The following is a 12,465-nucleotide window of genomic DNA, read 5'->3' as shown; positions in this document are numbered from 1 at the left end:
CCCCTTTCTTTCCCCCCCTCCAAAATGCCGCGATTATTCTCGTGCGATGACATCGTTCGAAGTTTGTTATCAAATAGCAGTGTGATTAAGTTTGTCTCGTGTTTACATTATTGCTTAATTATATATTGTCATGTTTATTATGTTTATTAATGCTTTATACACTTATAATATTTGAAGGGTATTATTAAAAAAATTATATTAATATTTTATTTCTTTTGAATATATAAGATGTAAATCTTTCATTTTTTGTGTGTATATATATATAATAGTTAAAAAATTACAAACCTCATAACAATAATACATAATAAAATTGATATTATTCTTTTAAAAGCGCCAATTGCAATAGAGGTATGACTTTTAGTGAGGATAAATCCGCCAACACAGCCTGAAAGTAAAAGTACTCAATTATTGAGTGTATTAACACGTACAATTTCTTCTAAACATTTTATCTATGTACACTAATGACACAATATTTCTATACCTCCACATTTTGTTGTGTGTTAACTTGCAATAAATTATCCTTTCGGAAACTTAATACCGTTACAGCAAAGAGAGGAATAATTTCCAAAGAGTCATAACCCAGAATTAAATCCCAAAGATATAATAATTGTTCAGGTGGTAAATGGCCACTGAAACCCCTCATGAGCCATTTAAAGACTATTCTTATACTGAAACCATACACAGACTTAGAATAAATTAATGATTGCAAATACAAAAGGTGGAAAAGGAAGTAGACTCACGGTTGAATGTGTATGTTCTTGAAATGGGTCCACAATTGCGGCTCATGGCATTGTAATAGTCTTTCAAAGAGTAAACATAAAGCAACTATGCCTTGTTCATGACTTGATACAGTATGTAGACGGAACCAATATCTCAGATAAAATGCGCGGAAGGTATAATACATAGCACAGGGATCATCATATAAATAGCAAAATGGTGTGGCTGTATGAAAAAAATATCAATGGTTGATTGAATTGAAGAGCAATACTTTTCACAAGTCCCTTACCATACATTGTAAATCCATGGAATGGGACAACACCACTGGGTGGAAAGACCAAAGTATTTTCTAGTGTCGCTGGTTTTCCCTGTAAAACTGCATGAATTACTTGACCACCAGCACTTCTGTCAGTTGTAACTGGTGCAAGTATTTCAGAATCTCTTGAAAAGCATAACATTGTTTTGTACAGGATATCTTCAAACACAAAGTACTGATCATCATTTCTAGCTGTTAACTGTACATCCTGCAACCACATATATATGCCAAGACTCTTTAAACGTTTTAAGTGGCAGATAAACTAATAACTAACGACTGATTAACAATATTTTTACTATGTTAAAACTTCTCACGTTCTCTTATCTGTGTTACATATAGAATTATTATTTTTATTATTTATGATTATTTTTATTATATTATATTATTATTTAATATATTATTATATATTATTAGTTAATATTTTTTTCAATATTTAATACATTCTGATGCTTAAGTGAAATAAGTGATTACCATCTGTCGGCAAGAAGTTTTAACAACGAGGTATGATTGTTGACATAAACAAATTACCATTATTATAAGTTTGTCCACCACAATATCGTACTGCAGTACCATATTCTTCAATTCGTTATAATATTCTACATCCTAAAAGAAAATAATTATCTATATTCATATTCAATAAATTTTGAATCAATGACATCATATACATTATCTTTGATAACGGATCCGAGCACGAGCGACCAAATACGACCGCGCAACGATCGAGGGGATCCTCTTTTTAGAAATTCTTGAGCAACTGGAGCATGATTCGAATTCAACACTTTCTCGCCAATATGCGTTCTTTCGGCTTCCAAATTTGGGAAACTTTCTGTAGCTGGCATATCAGGATTCACTCCAAGTAATGGTGTTCCTTGTGCCAATTCTGAATACATGCGTCTCTATAGAAAGAACAAAAAAGAAATTACTTCATACAATTGTATAAATTACAAATCACGATAACAATTATCAAATTCATACCAACTGAGCGAGTGTTTTCACACTAATTTGTATGTGACTAAAATCCCAATTTAATTCATCTCTGAAATATATTTAAGAAACATATTTTTATTTGAACAGAGATTGATTCACCTCTACACAAATCTACATCATCTCACACGGTTGCTTCTTAAAAGATGGATCACGTATGGAGAACAACACATCCAAGAAGTCTTTTGGTGCATACAGTGGCCTGTATTGTGATAAATCTGAAAATTATATGTCCTATAAATGATCTTTAAAAACTGCATCCTGTTGTCGAGTTTTAAACAAACTAATTTTTAAAATCTACCAATGTCATATGTGCTCAATTCACTCCATTTCTCAGCCAGCTCATCCTTATCAGATGTAGGTCTTATTCGAGCTAGTGGAATGTTCAATTCGCTGCAGGTCGAGTTTAGTGACTTCTGTATACGTCGTTCCCATTGAATCTGAGCCTTTTTCAAATAACCCAGGTCGGCTGTCTCTATATGTGAAACTGATTGCGAGCGCAATGAACCCTGCAAAAGTTTGCTTGGATTACCGGCATTCTGAGATTGAGACGTTTCGATCACATACCCGCGATCGCACCCAATGGAAAACAGTATTTCTAATTTCGGTTTCTACGCCGTTATTTTTTAGCGCCGTGACTAACGAGTTCTTGAAGTCTTCCTTATTTACGGCGGGCGACGCGACAAGTTTCTGCAAGGAAAGAGAATAAAAAGAGTGATTATTCTCGTTTCATGTGAGTTTGTTGAAAAATGGATTATAGATACGTACTTGTATCTCGTTATAAAGAGCCTTATAATTTGACATGTTCTGTATTTCATCGGTAAGTTTACGCGCCGTTTTATCGAGTACTTCCTTCTTCGCGATTCCTTCGTCCATTATCATCTCTCGCTTTGCAATATATCTTCTCGTGATTACATACTAACTGAATCGAAATTGTGCGCCATTTTTAAACAAGCGTTTCCATCGCAACTATCATAAACTGACGACATGTATGGTCGAGTTTTTTAATTCATCAATGAACTCATCATGAATTAAAAAACTCGTCCTATATCTAAATGGAATATCCCGTGCAGAAAAGTGATGTTGATATTTGACGAAGAAATTATATAATCTTTGACAATCTTTTTCTTTTTTCAACTAATGAGTAATCTTAATTATCGTGTGTGCTATCGGCGTACTATTAAAAACTTTTGGTCTTAATGGATTTAAAATTATGGAAAATTGCGCTATTTGATAACTATCCTATTTAATTACCCTGTCGCGGTATATTTGTGTCAAATTGGCGTAAATAATAACTGCTGAAATGTAATTTCAAAGAGTGTTCCAAATCAGAATAAAAATAAGACCTTACAATTGCGATAAAGAAAAAAGATAAGTTTATTATATATTATTTACGAACACATACATATGCATTATCCCCCTTGATTGTATAAACTTATAAAATAACCATCGAATTCTTTTGATAAAATGACAAAATTAATTGAAACAAAATTGTTGGGTTTATTTAGTTATTCAAACTAATATAAATTGGTTTGAATTCAACAAAATTTATTAAATTCAAAAGAGATCTTTCTCCGTGTAGATTAAGAAGATTATAGACTATTTAAATTTAGCGAGAAAGACACAATATTGATTTAATTTATCCCCTTCGCTAGGTGACTCTGATATCAATGCTCTCGCGGATAAAACATGAGTTTGTTTGCCTTTGTCTATCTGTAAAGCAAAGGCGTAACGTGAGTATATCGCGAGAAGGTTATGTGTGGTTATGTGACAAGAGAAAGAGAAAGAGAATGAGTATTGTTAATTTGCTGTCAAAATTTTCACGGTAATTATAACATACAACAATATTGTACTTATTTATACATGTTTGAATTAATAGCAAACGATTTCTGCATTGCTCTGATATATGATATATACATAAATTAATTAAAAATATCTAATGCTCGCATATAAATATGATAAAAAAGCTTATTGTATTTCTTGTTACTTTTCTCTAGATTATCTGTGAACACTCTTCCCAGTGTTCGAAATATATCAACATGCACCAGTCCGTTATACTTCAGAGTCAGCAGTGTGCTTTTGTAAGTCAATATTACCTATAAATTTATTATATTCTTTTAACTGTCAATTTTACACATGTATACACAAATGACATAACTACAATTTATCTTGCAGAGGAGAACCGTTAAAAAGGAAGAAAAGATTAGATCCTCAGATTGCCAGAGCAAGAGTTGAAAGAAAAAAAAAGAAGATTGAAAAACAAATTCGTAGGTTACAGAAGATTGCCAAACAATTAAAACCAATCAGTGAAGTAGAAGTACCATTTAAGTTAATAGATGAAAAAGAGTGAGTCTTCATGAATAAAATATTAATTTTTAAAATATTGAATTACACAAAAGTGATACAAGAGAGATATAATTAGTATGTGTTAATACTATCCCTATAATTGACTCAAAAATACTAACTGAGTATGGATTTTAGACAGAGGTTGCGACATTCTCCACCATTATCAGCAGAAGAGATGGAATCTAGAATTTTGTTACAAAAGAAATGGAATACATACAAAACTCGTCAATATTTAGCTGATGTTCAGATGATAGATTCTATGATTTGTTCACAGCAAAAAGCACTTGACGAACTTAGAAAGGAGTCAGAAGAATTATATCAAGAAGCAATACAGGTGAGAAATCAATTATTTACTTGAAATTTACATAAATCAAAATAAGCATAATTACTTTAGTTTTAATAGCAATGATTGCGAAAATGGAATCTGTCATAAGTTATTTGAATTCATGAATCTGTATTCACAGGTGGATCTGGCACTTTTACCCTATGTGACCAAAGGTCCATCAAAAACACCTCCAATAGAAAATTACGAAAGTCCCGATGGAGAATATGTAAACACTACTCGAAAGTATGAAGGGGAGGAATGAAGGATCGATGGCGTAGCAAAGAATGAATTTTACTCTGTGTCCAAGAACTCGCACAAGGGAAGCGTGTATTTTCAGATAATTCATCGAAGCATTGTATGTTTAAGGATTTGTATGTTTAACATTATATAAATATAATAGAACGTAGGAAATGGTAGGGAGAATAGATCTTTTAATGTAAGAAGAAGAATATATCCTTACCTATTCCTTTTTCCAATAAAACTAATGAAAACCTGTTATACGAATGTGTGTATCCGCCGTATTTAAAGAGAGTGACAAACCATAGAAAAGCGCATATTATAAAATCGAGACCTATCGGTGGAATAAGAGCTATCGTTCGATCTTGTGAGAAGAGTCGAGTTTTGTTAGACTATATTTCGTCGCAAGAGTATGAAAATTAGAAACTTAATCTACCACACGATACAACATCTAAAATCGGGACATAAAACGTCTTATATATATTCTGACGTCTGAAAGAGGTCTTATGCTCCGATTTTAGACGTTCTGTTGTGCGGAGAACATCTCTGCCACTAGCTGATCTTAGTTACATAATCGTACAACTCACGTTTATCTTAGCACAATGTTGACTTTAAGAAGGATCACGCACGCTCGTGATCGTGTGAGCACTATATGCTCCACTACGTCAGATCGAACTGATTCTATAAACAATCTTGTGAAACGATTTCCCGTAAAATATTAATTATAAGCTTTGCTCTTAAATTTTCGCAGAGAGAACGAATTGCTGAAGCTGGGCATAGAGATTTTATAGTACATCTCACGATAAATATGTGGTTGTTCATTACGAGTACATATGAACGATGCAATTTACAGTTCTTTCTCGATCGACACTACAGGTCTACTCGTTTTAGCTGAACTGATGCACATTGATGCAATAAATTAGAGCGAGACAAATATATTTTGTTTAACTAACTTATTGTAGTTCAGCAGTTCAGCTAAAAGGAACAGACTTTACGCTAACGCTACACTAATGAGATATAGATGAGATAGTAAACAAAGTAAGCGTATTTCCATCTGCCAGTTATGTTAAAGTTACGAATCACGTGTCAACTCGGCAACGAGGTATGACTGATGTGATGAAGTGTACACGGAGAGAGTTTTATAAAAATTTTATAGAAAATTAATACAAAATTTTGTAACCGAGAAACCCTGGTAAAAAAAAATTGAGAACGATTGAGAACGGTAGAATTTTTATCAATTTGAATCGTTTTCTTTAAGCTGTATCGTTGACGCTCGCAAGCTCAGATATAAATCTTATCGTATTTTATCTAGTTATACACGATTTTATATTCTATAGAACTAACGATAACTAACGAAACTAACGATAGAAATTCTATCACCATCTATTGTATTCTATCGTATACGATAGATACCTCACCTCAGTTTATTATTTTTCCGTTTCATATGTTGTCCAATTTATACTATTTATATTTTGGGAACTGAAATCTATTTTTAAGACAAATTTACTATGTTCCTTAGCAAGATAAACTCTACTGACGGCCTGTTCTTACTATTAGAAAATGTAGAAAAATTGAAGAGGATTTATACATACAAGAAAGCTATAATATGATAAATTTATTTATATAAAAAGCTATAATATTCTCTCCGTGTGTGTTTAACGACTGGTTTAACTAATCTACGATGCTGCTGATCTATATCACAGAAAAGTATATCTAAAGGAACATGCATTCCGAGTATTGCGATTATTATCAACATTGCATAATATCGCAAGCTTCTTCCTCTCTGCGATTCCTTATTCGAATAACGTGTAGGTAGATATTTAAAAAAACATTAATATAAGAGACAACATACATATGTTCTCTCTTAAAGTGCATCAGTAAAAATGTATCTAATTAAATCAGTAAAAGGAGTGTTTCGCCTGATTTTTAATGCAGAATCACTCCCCATTTACTTCTTTGTCTTATATTCACTGATTTTGATCAGTAAAAGTAAAATTTCACTACATGTAGTACACAAATTCGTTATACGTTGTATCGAATTCAACGTTCTGCATTTGTGGCGATGGAATTGACTTTCATATATGTCTTGAATGCAATGACATTGTGTGTACAAACTGCATCAATAATACCCAGATAGACATATATCGGCATATTGTCTGCTCAGTGAATGGCATATGTATGCAAAGTTGCATCCTCATACAGCAAAAATTTTATCCGTATATAAAGAAAGTAATTTGAATGAATTGTCATAAAAATTACTATTTATTTTGTCGAAAAAAGGAATTAATATGGAATTATTGCAGTAATAAGAAGTAAATATTTCAATTAAAATATGCATGTTGCTATTATCATTTTCGTGTCAAAGCAATCAAAAGATATGTGTGGGACCAAAAATAACTATAATTTTAGTTAAATCAACTATTTCTTCCTTTTAATATATACATTGAATGTTTGCATGTTTTTTTCAGCATTTCTGCCTATCTGGATATTTTCAAAATTAAAGAATGAATGTATTCCATCGTCACAAGAGGATAAATTTACTTCAGTCGATTGAAACTCTAGACAATTCGCTCATTTGGAGTCAAAATTCACTCTAAGCTTGAGTGAAACTTTTCACTTTTACAATTTCGAGTGGCAGTAATTTTAATTGTCGTTCCCAATGAATTTTCACTTGTCTCGCGGGTGAGGTTTCGCTCCAAGAATTTTAGAGAACAAGTCTCGAATAATGCGATTTGAAATAACACGGACCGATAATGAACCATGTTATTATTCACCTGCATAGCATTTCAGTGAAGCGATACACTAATTGCACTTTAGAGAGTATCTTTCGGAATCTTTCGGACGTAAGAGCTCGAATATCCGAGACGGCCTTTCTTCATTCTCGACGCCGCGATTCAAGAGTCTCGCGAGTCCTTGGAGAAGCGATTCGTAGAATCCCCATCGTTGTCTTCAGTCGAACTTCAGCTCGCGCTTGCACATCGGGCAATTGTCGCTGCTCTTCAGGCACTGTCGCAGGCAGTCCGCGTGGAAGAGGTGATGGCAGGGCGTCACCCTGGCCTTGGTCATGCCGCACAGGCACACCGCGCAAACATCGTCGAACCTCTCGATTTCCTCGAGGGTCGCTTTCCGGTACCGGTTCAGCACCTCGCGCTCCCGCCGCAGCACCGCGCCGGAGTTCTGCATCAGCTCCTTCCATCGCAGGTACACGTTCAGATACGTGGCGGCCAGCAGGAACCTCCACGAGGCCGACGCCAACAGCAGAACGCTGAACAGCGCCGACACGACGATCGTGAAGCAATGAAGTATCACCGGCGCGTACAGATTCTCGATGTTCTCCAGCGCCTCCAGCTGCAGGAAGCTCAGAATAGTGGGGAACATCTCTACGAAGACCTTCTCCGTCGCTGAGTAGTAGATCCACGTGACTACCGTGTAGATCAACGAGGGCCTACGACAAGTTGAAGTGTTAACTCGTCGGGCATCACTTGGAATGTCTTATTTTTTTTTTCGAGGAAGTAAAATAGTGTAAAGTGGCCAGATGTTCCCAATTTTTAGCCTTGACCTGACCTTTTGTTTCCAATTTTCATTTTTTGCCCGGATTTTTTTGTTTTTGGAATGTTAATGCTAAATTGTAATGATATTTGTGTTGAGTTTTTTAAGATTTTTCTAGCAAAGAAAGAGAATTCATAGTAGAATTCTGGAAAACAAAAAAGCTTTGCTTTTTCCTCTTAATTTTGAAGAAGAAAGACAATTTTTATCGTGGCAACAGTTATACTTAAGTTATTTTTAGTCTCTTTTTAACTTATCCCTCCATTCGCTCTTCAACATTCAGAATTTCCTTAATTTTAATTCCTAAATTTGGGATTGGGAAATCTTAAAAACACACAAGCGAAATACAACGAAGCGACCGTAATGTATTTTTTAAGTTATTTTACGAGCAGACATGCGTTTTTGTCTCGAAAAGAAATGTACCGAAATTTAAAAAGTAGGGAAAATTGTACACTTTTAATATATATATATTCGGATTTTGGTATTGTATTTTTTCGGAAAATTACTTCTCTTTCCGAATTTCGAGATTTTAATTTTTCGGAATATATGTCCACGCTGTTTTACGAGGACTCTTTTCAGACGATTCAATTACTCACTTGTAATGATCGAGGCCTTGCTCCAAGCCGAACACGAGAAGCATGAAAGTCAACGTGACGATAAACGTCACCGCTTTAGTCCACTCGAGCACGATCTTGGTCGCCGACATGGCGAGATGCTTGATCTTGGATCTCTCAGTCAAGGTGACGTACGGCGACCAGTCCTCCTTCTGGATCAGCTCCTTGATATAGCTCACGCAGTAAGCTATCACATTGTAGAACATGAGCGTATACAGGCAGGTCATTCTCTGTTGCGGCAACAGCACTTTGTCCGCCAGTATCAGGAACACTATCTGATTCGCCATGATGGAGAGATTACGCATCTTCAGGAAGAGATTCTCAGCGCGGTCCACGGGCGCGTACAGCCGCTTCAGGAAGCGATTCAGGGGATGCCAGGCTCTCTTGGCTCCACCTGCGACAATAATTGTTACGAGGATGTCATAACTTTTTCGTCTTCAACCATTATTATCTCTGTTTGTCGTCTTATAACGATCGAAGGAAGTCACCAGTGACATTTAGTCCATTTAAAAAACCCGATAAAAGATTCGATGAAGCCGATTTTTCATTTAACATCTCATTTCTTTTCTTATGGGCATATATGATTACATATGTAATCATATGGGGACAAAAAATTCATATATATAATTTGTATATAATCATATATAATTTTATATAATTATGTATCATTTTTCTCCCGGGCGAGTTAATTTGTACTTTCAAATTTTTTAAATTTATATCCCTAAATTATAACTCGAGAAGCGTCGCGAGAAGAGAGGCAATTTTTCACTTTTATTAACGGGATTAATATCATTTATATTGCTTAAATTATAATTCAAGTTGACGCAATATCTCGTTCACGACACACGGTAACATGATGAAGTAACTAAATACTCTTTTTCTTTTTTTTCTATGCAAAATCACCTGCGTGCAGGATGTTTTGAAAATCGTGGTCACTCAGTAGGAAAGAACATTCTTTTTTGAAATGTATCATTATTTTTGACGTATTAATCTTCAAATCAGATGATGCAATGTTAAACAAAAATAAGTTACTTGTAAGAATATATTTTATACGACTTTTTCAACAAAGAAAATATGTTTGTTATTACCCAAAAATAATTTTTATTAACAGAAAGCACAAAATATTGAATTGAGAATATAATATTTTAAAATGTTTGGAAGAGAATATCATTATCACCTGAATAATCATATATTTTTTATGAGACTAATATAATATTTAAATAAGATTACAACATTGTGCTGAAATTCGAAACTTTACAATTTTTCTAACAAAATTATATATTGTTGCTTACATATGAAACAATAACATTTAATTTGAGTATATTAGTTTAATGGATATTCCTTAAACTTTTTCTCTATGCAGACAAAGTCATATAGTATTTTAATGGAATTTGTATATGTTTCTATCAATCCTTGTCGAATTTGTTAGGCATGGTTAGCAAAAGACAAGCTCTAGTGACAGAGTCTATTTTTGCACTACTTCAAATACTAATCGGAAACGATCAAGACGGGGCGAAGCGGGTACGCTCAACCGGTAATCACACTTTAGTTGCATTCCAAAGTGTCCTTTTTGAGGAAATTTTACTCGATATTCTATGGTGTATGCAACGTGAACTACAAGTATTGAGTAAAATTTTCCTCAAAAAAGACATTTTGGGATGTAACTTAAGGATACAAATCGAAAGGCAACGCTACAGAATTGTACATTCTCATTGTCGATTGTTCGACGGAGTAAAAACGCTTATAATTCCTGTGTCGTCCTCGCAATTATCAAAGGAGATGATCGTTAATGGGCATCGCAATGGCGGACGATATTAATGAAGCTACGACCAAGAACAAACAAAAAGCACGCAGACACGCGACATCTCGTTATTATTACGCGCAAGAACACATTGATATGCGCTCGTCCTCCTCCTCCTTCTCCACCACCTCCTCCTCCTCCTCCTCCTCTTCGTTCTCATCGTCATTCCCATCGTTCATTCTGCGAAAAAAGAAAGCAAAGCGTGGCCGAGATACGACAACGATACGAGAGCATCGTGAGTGATTTTCCGGAGGTGGATCCGATCAGCGGCAACCCCCCGTTGGGGGTTTTATCGGCGGACCACTTCGCGGAGAATGACAAGTTGCTGAATAACCTGACGGGGCGTGCTTTACGTTAATAATCGCAAACTTGTTGCCAGCTGATGCTGAGACGGGTGCGAACGCGAGAGAGAGCGAGAGAGCCGCCCCCGGGGGCCACCGTTAATTGAGTATAACGTAATCGACGTGGTCGATGAATGATCGGCTTCATTTTTAGTAACGAGTTCAAGAGAGAGAGAGCCGACGATGGAGATTTGCATATTAATGGACGTCAGTCAGGACGAGTCACTGGGCGATCGTGACGGTGACGACGACGACGACGACGACGACGACGACAATGACGACGATGATGACGACGACAACGACGACGACGACGGCGACGAGGACGAGGACGACGAGGACGACGATGGGACAGAGTAGAGAGACACGGGTAGGACAAGAGACAAGGACAGACAGTGCGGGAAAAGGCGGCTACGTGAGACGGCGGCGACCGTAGTTGGAGGATTTCACATGGCAACCGAAGATTCACCCCCCTTAGAGATACTGCGGAGAGGGTCTCTGTACCTATAAAATAAAGTGCGTCCGGTCGCCGTCGAGCATTGAGCTACTTCTCGCCTTGGCGTCCACATAAGAGACATCCTCGCCCCGGTCAGACGACTCATCGTCCGCACGAAGAGAAAGAAAGAGAGAGAGAGAGTGTGAGAGAGAGAAAGAAAGAGTGAGAGTGTGAGAGAAAGAGAGAGTGCGGGTGAGGGAAAGAGGGAGAGGGAGGAAACTGAATCGGAGTTCAGGTAAGCATTGATGATAACGTCGCGAGAACGCATAAATTTTACCCTGTTCTTGAGAAACCGGATAAGGATTCAGAGAAATATACACAAATTTGGTTGTAAAACTATATGACTCATGTCGTTATCCAAAGCTAGGATTTTCGTTTTGACCTGTTTTTCGAGTGCACGTTTAAACGTTTCAACTCCAACTTCTTGCATTTCAGCTCGTATGAGAAAAGTCGTCGATTTCTTTCGTTATATATTGTGTAATTTTCTTTTCTTTTAATTGAATATTATATTAAACGGTTAAATATTTATCTGAACGTGCATGCCTTTCTATGTGATTTTGTCATTTCTTTTTTTTACAAAAAAACTTAATTTTGTTACGTAGATTTTTCTTTTCTAATTTTATCAAAACTTTTATATGCAGAGGGTAAACAATTATCGTTGGTTCGTCATAATCTTGATGATTTCAAGTGAGCGTCACGACCAACGATCGCGCAGGATCACAATGTGTCATTATTGTTGTTACTT

General features: G+C 35.7%; 4 protein-coding genes across 4 annotated transcripts in view; 2 read left to right on the top strand and 2 right to left on the bottom strand.

Moving 5' to 3' along the window:
- Positions 1-43: 43 nt before the first annotated feature.
- On the bottom strand, positions 44-2,983 carry LOC116840403 (TBC1 domain family member 19). Its single transcript, XM_032807072.1, has 11 exons — positions 2,786-2,983; positions 2,585-2,707; positions 2,319-2,526; positions 2,148-2,235; positions 2,009-2,069; positions 1,699-1,929; positions 1,562-1,636; positions 1,007-1,241; positions 741-942; positions 482-668; positions 44-385 (listed from the first exon to the last, which is right to left on the bottom strand). The coding sequence occupies exons 1-11, from the start codon at positions 2,897-2,899 to the stop codon at positions 317-319; spliced, it is 1,593 nt and encodes a 530-aa protein (XP_032662963.1). The 5' UTR covers positions 2,900-2,983; the 3' UTR covers positions 44-316.
- LOC116840407 (39S ribosomal protein L40, mitochondrial) lies at positions 2,805-5,104 on the top strand. The gene is made up of 6 exons (XM_032807075.1): positions 2,805-2,837; positions 3,673-3,842; positions 4,015-4,098; positions 4,193-4,363; positions 4,499-4,697; positions 4,828-5,104. The coding sequence occupies exons 1-6, from the start codon at positions 2,820-2,822 to the stop codon at positions 4,948-4,950; spliced, it is 765 nt and encodes a 254-aa protein (XP_032662966.1). The 5' UTR covers positions 2,805-2,819; the 3' UTR covers positions 4,951-5,104.
- Positions 4,984-12,465, bottom strand: part of LOC116840404 (E3 ubiquitin-protein ligase synoviolin A-like) — a 15,767-nt gene continuing 8,285 nt past the window's right edge. The window contains exons 3-4 of the mRNA XM_032807073.1: positions 9,068-9,479; positions 4,984-8,370 (exon numbers count right to left, since the gene is read on the bottom strand). Of these exons, the coding sequence (XP_032662964.1) occupies positions 7,875-8,370; positions 9,068-9,479 (908 nt within the window). The 3' untranslated portion in view covers positions 4,984-7,874. The remainder of the gene's footprint in view (positions 8,371-9,067; positions 9,480-12,465) is intronic.
- LOC116840408 (neuroparsin-A-like) overlaps positions 11,773-12,465 on the top strand; it is a 22,656-nt gene continuing 21,963 nt past the window's right edge. Inside the window, exon 1 of the mRNA XM_032807076.1 lies at positions 11,773-11,955. The gene's annotated coding sequence lies outside the window, so the exon portion shown is untranslated. The remainder of the gene's footprint in view (positions 11,956-12,465) is intronic.

Source organism: Odontomachus brunneus, unplaced genomic scaffold (assembly GCF_010583005.1).
Source record: "Odontomachus brunneus isolate Ranch 3 - 2012 unplaced genomic scaffold, Obru_v1 Obru_scaffold_009, whole genome shotgun sequence".
NCBI lineage: Eukaryota > Metazoa > Arthropoda > Insecta > Hymenoptera > Formicidae > Odontomachus > Odontomachus brunneus.
This window is presented reverse-complemented; position numbering and strand designations above follow the sequence as displayed.